Consider the following 19,843-nt stretch of genomic DNA (forward strand, 5'->3'; position numbering starts at 1 on the left):
GTTCAGTGTAATCAGTCATAACAAGGATTGTCTGTTTAGTCCATGAGGAGATGTTTGAGGTAAATATAGTGATATGTTTACGATACACGTTCTTTTTATTACATGCAAAAATTTGAATATGTAAGTTATTAATCTATTTGTTTGTTAACCTGGTTTAGTGAAGGTTGATGTGTTCCTCCAGCCGACTCGTTTGATTATAATTATATGTCATTGACAAGGATGCGATGATTGAACTGGTAGCAACTGTTACTTTCCATGTGAAGAAAAACCTTTATAATATTATATTTATTTATATTATATATATTTGTAATATAATATTTATTTATAATATAAAATAATGAATATAATAGTATCTTGCCACTTCTTTATAAAATACCTTTTTTTAAAAACAGAGATCTATCTCAGAATTTTTCATTAATTCACCCTAATTACGTTTACTTTTTGTGTTTACATTGTGTATAATTTTGTGGTTATTTAATTTAATTTAATATTATTACACACATTTCAAAATAAATTAAATGTACATTTAAAAAAAAATGTTTGGCTATTTTTTTGTTTGTTCAAAAAAAAAACCCCCGAAAGATTTAATAGACTTAGCTCGGCTCTACCACTTATAATTTATATAACAGAGATTAGAGTTTTAGAGATTTTAATCATGATTTTGCCTTAATCACATTTTCTTTTTTCTTTCTTTTTGTTGTTGTTGTATTTTAATTCATTATTATATTTTATTTTAGAAGTTATACACTTCATTAAATGTGCTATAAATGTTGAATTATTATAAATGGATGAAATAATTGGTATTAATTATACTATTTTAGTTGTATCCCTTTAATTGAATTAAAATTTGTCTGATTCATTTTAATGAACTGAATGCTTAATTCATTTGTATAAATATAAAATAATTTAACAGAAATATTAAGTAGACCAGTAATAGTTTGGCTCTACCAATTCTTTATAAAATACGTTTATTTATATTATATAAAAATAATAATAATAATAATAATAATAATAATAATATATATATATATATATATATATATATGTATATATATTCTATATATTGCACTATTGTTATCATTATAAATAAAACTAAAAGTAATAAAGTTTATAAATAAAATATTATATAAGTCTACATAATTATAAATTAAATTTTTATAGTTTTTTTTGGTCTTAATAAAATTTGCATTTTTGTTTACATTCAGTGTATTATATTCGTGTTTTTTGCTCTTTTTAATTTGTTATTAGGCTATATTCTATATATATATATATATATATATATATATATATATATATATATATATATATATAAATTCAGTTTAATGCACTACGACACAATACGTTTTTTAACGTAATATTACGTAATACTAGTAGGTAATTAATATTAAAACAATAAATTAAATTCTATATATTTTTTGTTTTCCTAATAAATATCTAAATACAGAATACTAGTAGTAAGTTAGTAGTAAACACTGATCTATGTCATATATATATATATAGATCAGTGGTAGTAAACCTACAGAGGCGCTGCTGACGCGCGCGTCTGAAGCGGTGGGCGTGGCTTTCTCCAGTGACAGCGATGACGTCGCTTGCGCCATGTGGATAAGGTTTGCGCGTGTGCGCGCGCGCATCGCTCGGCTGACATACTCACAGCAAGTAAGTTGCATTTTACCCTCTCAGGAAGCTCATAACAAACACCAAAATGAAAAACCTTCCGCGTCGACACGACACACGCATTCGGGTTTGTTATGTGTTCAGCGTGGAAGCGTTTAAAAGCCTCCGAGGCTCGTAACCGTTTATTCTGAAGTTAAAGTGGCAGAAAATGAGCTAATTGTTGATTAGCAGTGGCTAGCTGGCTACCTGACTAGCTTCAGTTTAGCGAGGCTGCTCCTCACTGACAGCACACGCTGTGTTTGGGATTTTAACTAGATGTTATGATGGGTTTTGTGTGTGTGTGTGTGTGTGTGTGTGTGTGTGTGTGTGTGTGTGTGTGTGTGTGTGTGTGTGTGTGTGTGTTATGAAACACATTAACAGCAGTACAAAAGTGTTTAGTCAGCCTTATTTTCGGTTGTTGAAGGCGTTTCATGTCAGTTACTCTGAATCCCTGTTAATGTCTTGACAGTTTTTGCACTCACTTATGTTGTATTAGTTTTTAAATAGCTGGGTAAACTGGGCTCGTTTTGTTATAACGTTAGAGCACACCAAAGTCCTTAATACACAACTCATAATTTGTGTGTAAGTATATATCGACGCCGTGGGATTATAAGATTCTGACATTTGTCAAAATCGAGTTAATCACGTTTTATTATTCTGTGACAACTTTTTCTTTTATTTTTATACCTTGTGTGGTTTCTTTTATAAGCTGTGTACATTTTAAGCCATGTTTTTAGAAAAAAAAAAACCTGCTCTGAATTTCTGTCATAGAGCCATTTGTTCCCGTTCTGGTTCATTTAGCCTGTTATTGGTAAATAATTAATTTTAACACTCTTAAAGCCATTAAATAATTTATGTTACCTAAATCATAGTCAGAGCCATTAACCTGTTAAATGTCCCCCTTGCCATTACATGCTCTAAACAGGAACCCTAAAGAACCTGAAGTAATCTTGACAAACATTGGAAAGCTTAAAGACTGCAGTTTTGATATTTGGTGACTGATTTTTGAAATATTTTACAGAGCAACTGTAATTTATTAATATGCAAGAAGAGTACTCATCAGAATCACTTTATTGCTTAATTATATAGTTCCTCTGATTGTTCCTTTCTTGCTGGGTGATTTCATCGGGCAGATTTTCTCATATTACATCATGGCTGGCCCTGAACGAGAGCTCGGACTGAGAGACAAATAACTGAGGAGTGCACTCATTGGATTGGACCATTTTGAACTTTAAACGCTGTGTTGGACGTTAGGAAAGCCTTGGCTCTCTCTCAGTGGCTCAGTCTGGATGGTGTCATCATGTGATTTATGCCATGTTTTAGTAACACAGCCCTTATTTATTTATTGTCTTTAAATGATTAGTGTGAATAATACAGAAAGCAGAGTATAAACCGTCGTTAGAAGAGCCTGTTTCTCCTGCTTTGACCTTCAGTGTGTGTGTGTGTGTGTGTGTGTGTGTGTGAGAGAGAGAGGGAGTATTGTGTCTAATGCACTCCCAGAATAAATAAACTGCTACAGCTTTATCTGTGGTTTTTCACGCGACACGCACGCGTGTTGGAAGCGTTTCCAGGCAAAATATAATAGGAAAATATGTTTATATGTAATTTTGTACACAAATACATATTAATTCATGACATTTTGATGTTTGAAAGTCTATAGGTTGACATAAATTCAGATATAAATGTAATTTAAAAAATAAATAATTATCGATTTTCAAATATTGCACCTGTCAAACATAGTCTATTTTGCCGTCAATACTGTTGACGGTGTCCTTTATCAGTAGGCTTTATATTTATGTTCAACATGAAGTATAGATATTGTTGTCATGAAGACAAGAGCCTGGTCTGTCGGCGGTCTCCCTCTATGTCACCTACAGCAGCAGCAGCAGCGCGCCACGCTTCTGGCACGCAGCAGAGACGCCACGCAGCCAGTGTGTCACCGGCCTTAGTATTTTGACAATCACGTATTTTCGAACGGAGAGATATATGAATTATCAGACCCCTATCAAATCAATATTCCATCTAGCTAGTAGTAATATATGTTAAAAAAAACACGGTTGCCTTTCGTTAATAATTATAATTAGGCTACGTTTATACTGATATCGAACAAGATAGTGAACTGCATTTGAAGCTACTTTATCCAGCTAGATATAGAACACATGTAGATTTACATTATACTCTACATGAGAGCTAGTCCGTCTGCGTTTTACACAAGACATCATCGTTTCACAAAATATATGGATAGATACAGTTAGCTGAATGGATGCATACCTGTTTATTAGAATGCAAACATCTCTCTGTAGTTTCAGCTTGTCACGAAGCTCTCTCTATCTTGGAAATGCAACTCCAATATTTACCCGTGTCTTGTTTGTTCTCTTGTCCCAAAACCTTCTCAGGTCATTTATTTCACCCGTACGTTTGCGCTTCACAGAACGTGCAGGCAAAGCATAATCATGATCCATAACTAAGTTATTGATTGAGGTATAAATACGAATATAAACAATATAAATATAAAATATAATAGTCTCGATCAAGGCTAGCTACTACTTTTTCTTCTTCGTCTCGTCTTTGCTTCTGTTCACCTTTGTATTTGGCGGTTCCGCAGGAAGTTAGATAAACTAGAGGGGTCAAAGTTTATATGAAGCCATAGATGGGCGACAAAACGGAAATAAAGAAACGTGCCGTGTCTTCTAATTAAACTATAATTTTCTTCGGATTTGAAAGTTCGTGGAAACTGTCGGGATAATGTAAGTACACAACTAAAAAATATATATAACATAGATATAGTGATATCTGCTATTTTTAAAGCAGAAAAATTACATATTGCGCCTTTAACTGAGAAGATGCGCAACTAAACGTGGATTTGCGCAGCTTCTCAGTTAACAATAGCTCTGTGTAGTAACAGCTGCTCTGTGTGAAATCACGCACCTGAGGGAATTTAATTATTATGTGCATGTCTTTGTAACTATAAAAATATATTTTTGGGGGTTAAAATTACATATAAATTAGAAAGCTGATGTGATTATTATTAACTGGACTATGTCTTTGCCAGGCTAAACTATAATTCTTTAATTGACATCCAAAGAAGTGAATAGTAATCTTTATATTACTTAACTGGCTAATTCTAAAATATTGACCATGAGTTTGTAATTGCTTATATTTTTTGCCTTCTTGTCTTTCCTGCTGTCTAATTCAATTTGAATGCCTAACTGGTTCTCTCTACATGAGTAGCTAAATGCATTCTCTACAATGAAACTACATAATGGAACTACATAATGAAAATGAAGGGCACACAGAGACCTTCTGTTAGCGTTCGGTTTTATCCTGTGTGCTTTTCAATGGCTGTAATTGACGGAGGATGATGGCCACATGACTGTTGTGTGTGTGAATGTGAAGATCCTTTCACCCGCTGTGACCCACTGAAGGAACTTGATGTTATTGTATTGCTGTTTCTTTATTGGCTCGACCAATCGAACATCAGTGGTGGTTTCCTTCAGTGACTTTGCTTTGAGGCTGTGAAGATGCACTTAGACAGATGACACCTCGATAAACGTGAGCTTGTTGAATCAGCATTAATGTGTGAAATGCTAGATGGTTGATATCATTTTCAGATGACACTACTGTAACTCTCTAAAAGTGACTGGTGCTTTAGTGCTTTTTTTCTTGATTTAGCTCCTGCCTGTCTGAACATGATTAGTATCCAAAGCCAAAACTTTTGTAATGTCCCACATCATATTGTGCACTAGGGGTGGGCGACATCTCGATATTTAAAATATCGATATAGTGTTTATATTTAATTCTGATTCCGCCACTTTGCTTGTTTGTCTTCCCTGTGTTGTGCTCGCCCCCGCTCGCTCGCCCCCCACCTCCTTTCTTTTGTCCCCCCCCAACCCCTCGCGTGTACAGAACTAGTCTAAAAAAAAAAGGACAACTGGCTCCATTATATGGAGATACTTCGGTTTTCAGACGTCGGGCGAACAGCAGGCAGATGTCTACTGTAGGGCCCTATGATTTCCATGATGCAGAAAACGTGGAGGGAATCGCGGAATCCAGTCATAAAAACGGAATTTACAGTTTAACGCGGAATGGCACGGAATTTGTCAAATTTTGAATGAATTAATCAAAAGTAGGTCATTAAACTTACAGTACCTCAAATCGCGATATGGACTTATGGTCTGCAAATATTAAGCCGTAAATGTCTATTTAAATATGAATCCTGCGTGTCTGTGTTAATGAATGTCGCGGAAGCGCATCTTCATTCATTAAACACACGGTAGTGTGCGTAACGCTCGCGGTGATTTCAGAGTCGGTCATCTCACTAAATCGGGACGTAAACACATGAAGAACATCTCCAGAACTGCTCTGGGAGTCACTTCATGAGCATCTGACCGTTTGATTTGAGTAAAACTAGCGTCACATCACATTATAGACTGTAGCATCACATACACAGAACTGTAACGGTTCGTCAAAATAAAAGTATTTGCCAGAAATCTATTACCATTTAAAGGAATAATCACACAACATTTCTTACGTGTTTTATTTTTAAAAATAAATCCCCTTTATTTACCAAAAAATAAAGTTTGCTTAATTTTAAATAATTAAAAGATAAATTAAATGAATGTTTTAGGCCTTCATTTGATAACCAGAAAAATGTAAATACACAGAATTTCTGAAGGGAAAAAACATTTCACATAAGGCTATTGTAAGAATTTGTGTAGAATTTTTAAGAACTAATTAAGTTGTTTTTATGCATTTAAATAATTACACATGCTAAACACAGAATTAGGTAACAATAAAACATATGGTGAAGAAGTGTAGTGTAGGTTGGGCTTCTCCTCAATGGATCCTGTAAATGTTGTTATACACTCTTAAAAATAAAGGTGCTTCACGATGCCATAGGAGAACCTTTTTTTGTCTAAATGGTTTCATTACGAACCTTTAACATCTGAATGAAAAAGGTTCAGTAATGCTTTAGTATAGGGTCCAATTCTCACTAATAACTAGTTATTAGCATGCCTATTGTTAACATATTGGCCATTTATTAGTGCTTATAAAGTACATATAATGCATGACATCCATAATCCTACACAATACCCTAAATGTAACAACTACCTTATAAACTATTAGTAAGCAGCAAATGAGTAGTTAATTGAGGCAAAAGTCATAGTTAATGGTTAGTTAATAGTGAGAATTGGACCTTAAAATAAAGTGTGACCGAAGGTTCTTCAGATTATAAAAGTTGAGAAAGAGACTGTCCTTTAAAGAGCCCTTGACTGATTGATTTTTTTTTTTTTTTGGAACCAAAAATGGTTCTGTGAAGAACCTTTTAAGCACCTTTATTTTTTAACTGTATTTTTATTTATTAAGTTATATTTAAGCAAAATAAGCTTACTGACCTAATGTTATAAATAAATATAAAATAGACACCAATTAACTTATTGATAAATTGTTTTTATAGTACTTTACATTTTATTTATTAAAAAAATATTTTGTATAAATAATATTTTAATAATTGTTACAATTTAATTCATAATTATTACAAAGCTGGCTATATATAGATGTGTTTGTGTGTGATAGGTTATAGAAATAATCAAAAATATTGATTCACTTTATTATTAATACAAAACAGCCAAAACAGCTGAAATTATAATGTTGTATTTAAATATAAAAGACAAAAATAACTTATAAAGAGACAAAAATAAATATTTTTTTTGTAATACTTTATACTTATTTATTTATTATTAATTTTATTATTAATAATCTACTTATTTTAATATTTTTAACTTATACAAAGCTGGAAAAATAACCTTACTGAAATAATTGTAAATGTTCAGATATATATATATATATATATATATATATATATATATATATATATATATATATATATATATATATATATATATATAAAAAAAAAAAATAAATATATATATATATATATATATATATATATATATATATATATATATATATATATACATATATATATATATATATATATATATATATATATATATATATATATATATATACATATATATTAAATGTCATATATTTTGCATTCATACAAATATGCCAGTATGGTTTTAAGTTATAGCATCGTAAATTTGCACATTGCAGGTTTAAGATTCAAGGAAGTCCATTGCAGAGAAAACCATCCAGTCATTGAGTATGTAACGTTGCGCAAGTTAAAGTCGATTTTGTAATCCAGCATGTACCCAGTGTAACAGGTCTGTCTTGTTGGTAGGGTTGCAGCAGCAGTGGGCCAAGAGGGTAGACTGTCCCAGGCTATCATGGCTGACAGCTCCTCTCTGGGCAGAGTGAGCGGCTCCACTGAATCTGTATCAACCGTCACCAGTGAAGAGTTTGTGCTCGTGCCGCCCACCGCTGGGGGCTCACCCTGCAGCTCCGAGGGGAGGCCCAGACTCAAGGTGTCTCTTTCTATCCTTCACTATCTGACTTAATGTGTCATTAAGAATGAAGTTAAAAGTGATCTAGATGATGTATTCTCTGCCATCTGCCAGATGTCGTGGAATGGGAGTGAGCAGCTGGAGCGGGCGATGGAGGAGGTTTTGGATGATGTTGGTGATGGACCGGGATCTGCAGAAGAGAAAGAAAGTCCTGCAGTGCTCAGCTCTAAGATCAGACCACCCAGCCCGACTCTGGACTCTGACTCTTCCCATGGTAAATCCTGCTCACAGCAACAAACTAACTCGTTTTTATCCCAAACTCCCATTGGTCCTTGTTAAACCATGTCTTATACATATTTTACAAATGAACAGAGACATTAGATCTATTTATCTTAACTACTTCCCGTTGCCAGGTGTTGAAATTGGGGGACTTTGAACACTCACTTCCTCTCTTCCTCACACAAACATCCTCATTCAGTCACTCTTGACAATGGACCGATACATAAAACAAAGGTTCATGCAAAGCAAGAGTTTATTGTTTGAGTATTTCGACACGAGCGTAAAACACATTGTTCTACCTCTTAAATATGATTGGATGAGCCACTTGATGACTTGTATAATATAAAAAATAAATAAAAACAAACTATAGAGAAGAAAATAAACAAATACATGTTTGTGCAACCATGTGTTGACTCTTCATCGTCTGTGTCCACAGAAGCATCAGCAGCAGTTTTGGAGAGTTCGACAGAACAGGAGGAAGACAGCGTGCAGTTCAGTAAACTGTCCTATCTTGGCTGCACCTGGGTGAAGGCCCCTCGTAACGAGACGGAGGCCCAGAAAGCCATGGCCACCCTGCGGGCAGAGAGCGCCATCCCCATCCCTGTCACCCTCCATGTGCCCAGCGGTCCAGACGGTTGTGTCCGGTCAGTTATCTGCCAAAAATACACTGGGCTCTAGAAGTCTGAGACCACTCGTGTTGTATTTTCATTACAAATTATACTTAACAATTTGTGTAATTTCCAAATAAAATTCCAGATTAGTGAGAATGCTTGTATTTAGCTGCTTGTATTTTTTATTTTATTTTATTTTTTAAGATTTAGTACTTTTTTAAAATATATATAAAATCTAAATATTTTATATCTATATCTAAAATATCTTCATGGAGCATGATATTTACTTAATATCCTAATGATTTTTGGCATAAAAGATAAATCAACAATGCTGAACCATACAATGTATTGTTGGCTATTGCTACAAATATACCCCAGCGTACTTAAAGTCTGGTTTTGCGCTCCAGGGTCACACAGGTTTATCTGCATTAATTCATTCCACTTGCAAAAAAAAAAACAGATTTAGTATTCATCAAAATGAAATGCAAACTCATAATATGACACAAACCTCCAATAATTAAAGTTAAATAACACAGATGTATCTAATCCCATTTTATTAACCAGTGTCTTTGCTGCTGACCTTTGATCCACTAATATATAGATATATTTTAATTGTGCTTTATTGTTTTTTAATGCTGAAGAGTGTTGAACCTTCCTCTCCTGTGTTCTACTGTACAGACGTGAATTAACTTTTCCTTCAGCCTGAGGTTTATTCATTACACTTTTGGTGTGAAAGGGCTTTTACATTTGTTAAAAATAGAACTTCTCATATTAAAAACAATCAAGCCCTGCTCATATTTAAAAAGCAATGCGAAAGTAACACAAAAGTAACAATGCATTACTTTCCATAAAAAGTAAGTAATGTAATGAGTTACTTTTTTAGGGAGTAACACAATATTGTAATACATTACTTTTAAAAGTAACTTTCCCCAACACTGATCTTAAATCGTTTTCCCTGAAAGCTGTTTCTGGATTTATTCACTCAATTTTTCTATTAAAATATATGAAGTATTTATTGTCTATTATAAATTTACTCTATTTAGCATTTTTCTAATTTCACTATTTTTGCCCAGTTTATTTAGCTTTTTTCTAATGTAATAATATTCTTTTCCAAAGCATCTGATATTCCTGAACTTGTATTGTTATTTTTTATTTTCAGATTTAGGTTTTCATAGGGTTCTCAGACTTAACCTGCACCACACAACCAGTCACGATGTATTTATTTCCACGTGTTACTCCTGCTTCTTCGTAAAAGCTTTAAGACTAAGCACATTTAGCTTTCCTTCTTCCGAGACAAACCGCATTCAACACTAGGGGTATACATGTGACTGAGCTCTTGTGATCTCTGAGCTGCTTTTAGCTCCCACTTTCAGGTTCGTAAATGTGATGCTGCACTACTGTTTTCACACCCTGTGTGGGTTTTTTTCTTTTACTCAGGAACTGTGGCATAACCTCAGGTTTAACATCTCACTGTTTGTCCTCGCTTAACCTCAGACCATGTCTAAAGTTAACTAAGTGAACTTTGATGCACATGACATGTGCCACTGTCATTTAGCATAATTCCAGTGACAACGAACGACCTTTTTGCACCTTAACAAATTATTTATTAAAGTACTACATCAGAAAATATCTTCAGTACCTAATTTTACATGGAAATATATTCGCATTATGATTGCACTATTAAAATTTGACCTATTGCTGGTTTGCATTTTTTTGTGTGTGTGTGTTTTTCATAGCAATAAGTTAGGACTAAAGTTGATGTATATTGTAATCGATGTCCGATTATGTGAAAGATATTACATTATTATATTATACATTATTACTTTAGATTTCATTATATTTCTATTTTTTTATGGCTCTAGGATTGTCGACCAGGCCAATGGAACAGAAATTGCATCTTTTCCCATCTACAAGGTGTTGTTTTATGCCAGAGGATGCGAGGGATCTGTCGAGAGCGACTGCTTTTCCTTCACCGAGAGCTACCGCAGCGCAGAGGACTTTCAGATCCACGTCTTCTCCTGCCATATCAAAGAGGCCGTGAGTTGCATGTGCTCATAAGTGTTCACTGAGTAAATCTCAAAGCTCAACCTCATTTCTTTCTTTAGGTTAGTCGCATCCTCTATAGCTTCTCGACGGCCTTCAAGCGTTCGTCAAAAGCTGCCACAGACATGCAAGACTCGCCGTTGCCACTTTCCCCCGATAGCGACGTTTACACCTTCACCGTTTCTCTAGAAGTGAGAGAAGATGATGGCAAAGGAAACTTCAGGTCTGTCATTACTCGCTTCTGAAGAAACTTCAGTTCGTTTTTACCGTTGCTATTCACTGAGTGAGGTGAACTGTAGCTTCATTTGGTTTCCATTGAGGGCCACCAGAATATCAGTAAGTGTGCCTTTCTTGCTTTTTTTCCTCTTTCTTCTTATAGTCCAGTTCCCAAAGACAGGGATAAATATTACTTCAAGCTGCGGCAGGGTGTACAGAAAAAGGTGGTGGTCACTGTCCAGCAGATGAACAATAAGGAGCTGGTAATAGAGAGGTGGGTTAGAATTTCAGATATTATGTAATTTTATGGAACCGTAGTTTGCCTTTTAATGACTGGCATGGCAAATTATTTATTATTTGTATTTTTTTTAAATGGTTTGACAATAGGCTTTTGTTCATGTCACAGCCGTGAACCATGAATGGCTGCTTGCTATTGCTAGTAAACAGCAGACAATATTAGCAGACATTCTGATTCTAGACATTAATATATAATATTTACCTCATGCATATACATTTATATAAAAGTATATGATTATTTAAAAAAAAGACCAAAATTTGTTCATATGCTTATTATATAATAATCTATAGCAATATAATTTTTTATAACCTTTTTAAAAGCAATTCATGCATACAAGCATTTATATTTGGGTTTATAATAAAGTGTAATAGAAAGTTGTAAGTGTGATTCCTTGTGCAACCACTCGATGGGGCTGTAGTCACAGCACAAACACTTTGTGAGCTGCGCTATGAAAACAAACCCTTTACAAATGTTGCCCTGCTCTTAACCTACAGTCACAACTAATGATGTTATTTCATGAAGCGCATTACAGAAGCTCCAAATGACTCTGAAAATATTATATAATTAGTGGTCACTTTTATTTAATGCCTCATCCTCATCATCGAAACCATATTTTTTTCCAGGTGCTTCGGGATGCTGCTTAGTCCTGGTCAGAAAGTTCGAGATAACGACATGCACCTCCTTGATTTGGTGAGACACATTCCTGGCTCCTGAGTTTTTTTCCCCAGCATTCTCGGGATATGACTGCTAGTGGTTTAACTCTTATAACTGTACCTCAGGCTCAGTATTATGTTAATTTCTTATATCCAGACTCATTTTAATTACCACTCTGTTGCCAGTTTTAGAAACACTTAATGGAAATATAGGCTTTTTTATTATTCATTAAAAACGTCGTTTAGCGTTGGCCCTTGAGCAGATTAAGTTATGGCGGATTGCACATCAAGACCAAAAACAATTAGCACTTCAATCAAGCGTAATTGGGTTCATGGGGATTGTTGAATCAAACATCGTTCAAGGTTTAGTGTTGTACTTTTCTCCATGTTGCCATCTGGACAGTTTAGACAAATGTCATCATTTGATGCTTTTCACAGTTTTTTTTTCTTTATGATACATGTTAATACAATCAACATCAATTTTGCTGCAATATTCAAACAAAAATGCATTTTGATGTATTCAGTTCCTCTTCTAAAGAAACACATCACAGTTAAATAAAGATGTCTTATTAATGCTGTAGCAGGTGGTTGTCGTGATATTTAATGGGATCCTGCCATGCAAAGACTGCAAATGACTTTGCTTTTAATAAAAGTCCCATATGGGTTTGATTTATAGATATCTAATTAGCCATTAAAAGAGTCTTTCTCCATAATTTCCTTCAACTACTTTTTAGAAATCACTCCCTTATGAATAAAATGCATGTCAGATTAGATAAATGAATTTGATATGTTACATTGAACATATTTAATGAAACTCAGATTTTATCCAGTAACCCTAGTCATTATATAAGCGATGAAAACGTATTTTGTGGTTGTGTTTGAAGGAGTCTATGGGCAAAAGTGCTGATGGGAAGGCGTACGTGATCACTGGCACCTGGAATCCAAACACTCCGGCTTTCCAGCCACTGAACGAGGACACACCGAAAGGTAAGAGCTAGTACACAATCCTTGGTTATCAAGTGTCTCTAGTGCTTTCATTGCACAACATGCGGTGACCAAGTATACAGGTTTTACAGAAATTCACCCTTTTACTACTTTTTTTTTTTTTCTTCTCACGTTGCCTTTCAGTTTTCACTGCTTCAGCCATGTTGAGTTCTTGATCTATCACACGTTGAGCTGTTACGACGGCATTCAGAATATGTGTGTTACCCAAATAAAATTGTCAAACAGTAAGTCTTTGACATACTCCGTCTGCAGTGCGTATGCGTTGCATATTTTTTTACACACCCATGTTAACAGATTCCAGTTGTGTTCCAGGAGCGTTGCATCTGCAGCAGTGCAGCGATCGTTTACGTACCGAGTAGCGGACTGCAAACGCGTCCTGTGTGAAAGCACATCGAGTCTGTGCTGCACCACATGCGTAATGCACACGGACTGCATACGCACTGCAGACGGAGAATGTGTGAAACAGGCGAGAGCAGGGCCGGAGCTGGGGTCAGCGGGGAACCAGTGAGGGTTGTACCAGTGGGCCCTGTTTGAAATGGTTTAATTTGTATGTTCGTTTATTTTTATTTATTTGTGCTATTTACACAATGTTTAAGTTTTTTTCAAGTTTGTAGGTGTCAAGGTACAGAAACCAAATAATTAAATGTAAAATAGCACTGGATAGTCTTCAGTGTAAAAAATGAAATATACAATCAAACCTACATTTATTCAGACACCTTCAACATTTCTCACATTATTACAGTTTTGCTATATATATCAAAAATGATATCTGGTGACTGAATAATTTTTGGTTTGACTGTTAAAACTACAAAGTAATTCAGTCAAGAGCAGTGAGTGATTTTCATTTTCATTTTCTTGGATTAACATTACAGCAGCCAGTAGCTAAATTAGACGCGGTCACTTTAAGAGACGATGAACGCGTCCAATATAATACACAGCCCATTTTTTTCCTCAACTGTTTACTTTCACTTAAGAAATAACTGACAGTTTTTTCGAGCATAATTTCCAAGGTGGATATATTGACATATTTTGTATGTATTTGTCGGCACAAGAGCAAAAATAAGCAAATTCGATGTTCAAGTGTTTTGAGACGCCTTTCTCTGCGTGAGTCCTGAACACCTGAACATCGCGGTGCTGAATTGGGCTCTTTCACATCTTTTTGTTTGTTCAAACTGCGATCTGTATTTGTCGTTCAGGTGCAAGAGGGACTTCGAGGAGAACTTCGCTACTCTGTTCAGCTTTTCCGTGTCTTGTGTTTGGATGCTTTAATGTTTTAATCGACAAGCGGTAAGGCTTAAAAACACGTGAAAAAGATAAGCTTTCGTGACGATGCACAGCAGTGGCCCATCAACTGTCCTGAGCATCTTTTTAGGCTGTCCTCAGCCAGTCGGTTATATAAAATATCAAGGTGAAAGTCATCATAGCTTGCTTAGTATAGACCCAGCTCCCAACCCAACTTTGAGAATAGATTAACGGCAATATTTCTTTTTATCGCCCGATAAGAGTCTCACGTTAACGCAGCATGTTAACGCCGATAACGGCCCACCACTAATATATATATATATATATATATATATATATATATGCATATATATAGACACACACATGTACATACACACGTGTGTATAAAGTACATTTTACGCTTTTTTTTTGTTACATTTTATAGTATTTATTTAATATTTTATTTTAATATAATATACAAATATTATTATAGTAAATAAAAAATGCCTAAACTCAATTATTAATATTTAATTTACTAGGTTGTTTGTAAAACTGATGATAATAAAACACTATTTAAAATATAATTAAATTTTATATTAATGTATTTAAGACATGCTTTTATAAAAAATACACGTTATTGTTTTTAGAATGAAAACTGATGACAAGTAAACACTGATTGAAAAAACTGAGATATCATTTAATTTTATGAATATAGTATTTTCAAAACCGCAGCTTTTTCTATGTGGTTTGGACATTCGTCCGCATGCAAATGCTGCATCAGGTCCATGAACATGAACATTTTTGAAAACGCCTGGCAGGGTGAAGATTTTCAAAAACTCTGGTGGCAGAAACTGGAGATTTTGGCTTGTGATGTTGGAGCCTGTGTTCTCCTAACGGAAACATTTTCAGGCTTCTGATTGGCCAACATGGCTTTACGGTTGAAATTATATCACCACCTATTGGCTTGGCATACTCTTGACAGTGCATCATAGCACGCTTTTGCATTTTCACGTGGACAGAGATTTTATTAAAAACGGAAGAAGGAAAAACTGTTTATAAAAATACCAGTGTATGTGTGGACATGGCCATTGGTATGAGGCCAAACTGGAAGCAGTGGATCTCGTAATTTAATGTTCAGTTGTGAAATTATATGGAGTTTGCTTTGAAGTTTAATTCCAGTCTGGTAAATTCAGATTACCACCTCCGTTTAAATAGTGTTTAATTCAGCAACCTGAGTTTTTCATTTCAAGTCTCCACTTCATTACTCTCACAGTAAAACAGGTTTTGTGTCTGTTTGTAAGTCTCAGTCGGTCCCACCACAGATCTTCTATTATTTACCTTCCTATCTTTTCTGACCTGACTCTATCGTAATTGGAATCTATTTTCAGCGATTCCCTCATAAATCTCATAACTGTTGCTGTCTTTGTTTCCTGTTAATTGAAATAATAAAACCCCTTAGTGTGAAACGGACTAGTTTTCACTTTTTTCGTTTCTTTCAGCGGTCTGCTTTTTAAATAGTTATAGGGCTCACTTGAGAGAAAATATCATGAGATCAGTTCCCAGGATGCTGTGTTTTACCACAATTGACTGGAGATAAATAATCGAAGCTGATTGGACTCTTAGTTTCGGTGTAAACATCATGAAACATGCATGAATTTTTTACATAGTTGCATTTGTTGCATGTGAAAAGAGCATGCAATGGGAAATAAAGTGGGCGGGCTTGGTTTTAATTTGATTGGATTGTGAAATACGGGTTTGTGTTGTTACTGGTTAATGTTTTCTGCACACACATTGAGGCAGGATGTCGGTTTTGTCTTTAACTGTGAGTTTATTTCTCCTCCAGACAAGCATGTGTACATGACGGTGGCAGTGGACCTGGTTGTGACTGAGGTTGTAGTGCATGTTCGGTTCCTCTTGGAGGCGCTAGTGCGGGTCTATCCGGCCAATGAGAGGTTCTGGTATTTCAGCCGGAAGGCCTTCTCTGAAACGTTTTACCTCAAGCTCAAACAGGTACGTAAAAAAAAAAGAAAAAAAAAATTATTATGAATTATTATTATTATTTATTTATTTTTCACACAATAATTAAATGTAATTAAAGGGATAGTTCACCCCAAAATGAAAACTGTCATTAATTACTCCTCCTCATGTCGTTCCAAAATCATAAGGTCTTCGTTAATCTACAGAACACAAATTAAGATATTTTTGATGAAATCCGAGAGCTTTCTGACCCATGTGTCAATGTATGATGTATTTATATATATATAGGTGTATATGTAGATGTATATATAAATGTGTGTGTGTCTCTGTATTCATATTATAATATAATTTATAAATAAAAGTATAATAATCATATATTATTATAATATAACGTTAAATAAAACAGATTTATCTTTATTTATCTATATTATGGTTAACCTTAACTAATTGATCTTAAAAGCTGAATCTAGGGTTAAGAATTTATATACATATATAAAAAAAGCATTTATTTCACTGATTAGGTTATTTCATTAATTATAATGAACTAAATAAGAAATATATTATTAAGTGACTGGGTTCAATAAATTATAAACCTTTTATTTCAATATGTAATTTTTTATTTATTACCATCACCTTTAGTCGTCATAAAAATAATGTGACCGTGCCAAAATTAAAAAAATCATTAAGCTTACAAAACTGAATATTGAATATGACCTGGAAACATTTCTGACAGGCTAGAGGTCTTGAACTTTTCATGAACAGGGATGTATCGGCTGCACAGATTGGAGAACAAACCTTGAGGAAGGAAGTGAGCTTTTGTGAAGGGTGAATGGGAGCAGTAACTCCTGGAAGCTGTGAAGCGGCAAATGGAGGCTTTGTATAATTCGTAGCTTAATAAGAGGCCCGGCGCTCATTATCATGCTCAAGTAATTAGAGCCTGCTGCCTGCATCTCTGCCTGATTGCCTCCGTAGTTATCTTATCGCAGAGAGAAAGAATGCCTGGGCTGTAGTTAAAAGCTAATTAAAAGATAATATTATGGCGTTAGCGATAGACCCAGCCCATTCTGCACGTTATTTTATTATTTCGGATTTGTTTACGCTGCTCATTAGGTGCGAGGAATTAGCGTGTAATTATTCTGGCTGTAAACATCATTCTTCGCCTGTAGTACAGTTCCACTTTGCAGTTGAAAAAGGAAACGGTGGTTTACATAAGAGCCACATGACACGAGGGACGCGGCGTTGAGAGGAATGTTTGTGAGAGTTACTGGAAGCGCAGTGGTACAGGTGTGATCTCTGCCAACCGCAAAGGGCTCTTTTTTTATCATCACTTGTTTTCATTTCCTCCCGTGCGTGTAATTATGTATTTGTCATTTCCCCTGAAGCGGTGGAGAAGGTGAAGCTAACTTTGAGTGCTTTGCTCAAGACTTTGAGCAGTTCATCTAAAAATTGTAATTCTGTTATTTATTCACCCCGTTGTGTTTTTGACCATTATGAACTTTGTTATATTCCTTTATTGGTCCCGTGAGAACGTGATGTTATCATTACAAAACAATTAGCATTTTACATCAGTGTTGCACAATTAATCGTTTAAAGATCTCGATTCAGATACCCACGCAATATTATTACTGAATGACAATGATTCAGCTATGTCTATTACAACTGTTTCAGTGAAGCGTGATAAGCATGTTTTGTCCTTTTTCCAACATTTCATAATTTGTATTTCAAAAAAGTAAAACATGAATCTAATAACACTATTTATACATTTGGACGAATGGAGTTTGTTTATACTGATTTTTTTTTCTTCAAATGGTTGATTTACTTGTCCGAAGGACAAGCTCATGTCAAAGCTTAATGTCGAGCCCTGTACAGTATTTGAAAAATGTGTTTTTTGAACATTAAAGAATTTCATCATATTCTGTTACACCAAATACACAAAATAATGATCTTTAAAAAAAGCATCACATGACCCCTTTAATGAATAATTCATGCTGCTGCTGATCCAGAAAGAGCACATCACACATCATCATTTCTGTGTTAGAGACATTTAAATAACATAAGTACTGGGATAAAAGTTTATAGTTTTGGTATAAACACATTCTCTACAGTAAGCGATCAAAATGAAAGCATCTTAACACTTGTATGTATTGTAATGCTTTTCTCTTCCATCAGGAGGTGGTGACAACTACCCGTTTAAAAAAAAGTATTTGAAATTGAATGATTCATTTAGGAGATTGTGAATGGTGAAACAGGTCTTTATGAATTGAATGAGAAATATGAATCAGTGGATTACCTGAACGAGAACGATTCGTTCATGGACGAACCATCACTAGTGCAATTTCATATAGCCTACAGTCGTGGCCAAAAGTTTTGAGAATTACATAAATATTGGAAATTGGAAAAGTTGCTGCTTAAGTTTTTATAATAGCAATTTGCATATGCTCCAGAATGTTATGAAGAGTGATCAGATGAATTGCATAGTCCTTCTTTGCCATGAAAATTAACTTAATCCCAAAAAAACCTTTCCACTGCATTTCATTGCTGTCATTAAAGGAGCTGCTGAGATCATTTCAGTAATCGTCTTGTTAACTCAGGTGAGAATGTTGACGAGCACAAGGCTGGAGATCATTATGTCAGGCTGATTGGGTTAGAATGGCAGACTTGACATGTTAAAAGGAGGGTGATGCTTGAAATCATTGTTCTTCCATTGTTAACCATGGTGACCTGCAAAGAAACGCAAAAATATATTTTGATATTTCATATTTTGTTCAAATGTTTAACATGTATGCTGTTCATATGTTCATTTATTAGTGTGTTATATGATTAGAATGTTGTCCCGATTTTAAAATAAAGCACAGCAATGATATTTGAGAGTGTATTTTCCCCTTTCAGGAAAAGTATCGAAATCGCAATTCTTGACTAGGTATCGGTATCATGACAACACTAATATTTTGTCAGAACCACTAGTAAATTATTTGTAATTTTTTTTATTTTTTTTTATTCAGAATCGTGATCTCCAATCCAACATTATTCTCTATTTATCCAGAGTCGTGCCGCTCTAGTTTACATGTTGTTTATTGCTGTATGTAATTCATTAAAATAGAAGTTTAATTTCATAAAGCACAAGTTGATTTCAAAATGCACCTAAATTTATTTTTGCCATTTTGTGTTTTTTTCAGTTGAATAAAAGACTTTTTTTTCCAAATATATTTCATCATTGAAGAATAAAAAAAATCGAATCTTGTTCTCGTGAACCCTGTCATGTGTCTCGTCTCGTGGGATACATGTCGCGTCACACCCCTAATACATAATTATTTACATTTAAGTATTGTATTTAGTGTATTTAGTAGTGATGACTTTATACACATCGTATATTTATTAATACATTTATTTGTATTAAGTTAGTGAATTAATATCTATATCACATTCTTACATTAATAAAAGTAAAACATATATATTTATGTAGTATTTGTGTATAAA

At 34.4% G+C, this 19,843-nt stretch overlaps 1 protein-coding gene across 2 annotated transcripts in view; it reads left to right on the forward strand.

Annotated features, from left to right (window-relative positions):
• Positions 1-1,637: 1,637 nt before the first annotated feature.
• The window catches only part of LOC132159810 (rab GTPase-activating protein 1-like), a 96,534-nt gene continuing 78,328 nt past the window's right edge, over positions 1,638-19,843 (forward strand). Inside the window, exons 1-10 of one of the 2 annotated variants that reach the window (XM_059569423.1) lie at positions 1,638-1,656; positions 7,901-8,084; positions 8,178-8,337; positions 8,779-8,986; positions 10,816-10,990; positions 11,059-11,219; positions 11,376-11,486; positions 12,134-12,200; positions 13,048-13,150; positions 16,233-16,399. In XM_059569423.1, coding sequence (XP_059425406.1) covers positions 7,947-8,084; positions 8,178-8,337; positions 8,779-8,986; positions 10,816-10,990; positions 11,059-11,219; positions 11,376-11,486; positions 12,134-12,200; positions 13,048-13,150; positions 16,233-16,399 — 1,290 coding nt within the window. In that variant the 5' untranslated portion in view covers positions 1,638-1,656; positions 7,901-7,946. Of the gene's footprint in view, positions 1,657-7,803; positions 7,823-7,900; positions 8,085-8,177; positions 8,338-8,778; positions 8,987-10,815; positions 10,991-11,058; positions 11,220-11,375; positions 11,487-12,133; positions 12,201-13,047; positions 13,151-16,232; positions 16,400-19,843 lie in introns of those variants that run through there. The other variant, XM_059569422.1, reaches the window with a different exon arrangement.

This window comes from Carassius carassius, chromosome 16 (genome assembly GCF_963082965.1).
Source record: "Carassius carassius chromosome 16, fCarCar2.1, whole genome shotgun sequence".
Taxonomy (NCBI): Eukaryota; Metazoa; Chordata; class Actinopteri; order Cypriniformes; family Cyprinidae; genus Carassius; species Carassius carassius.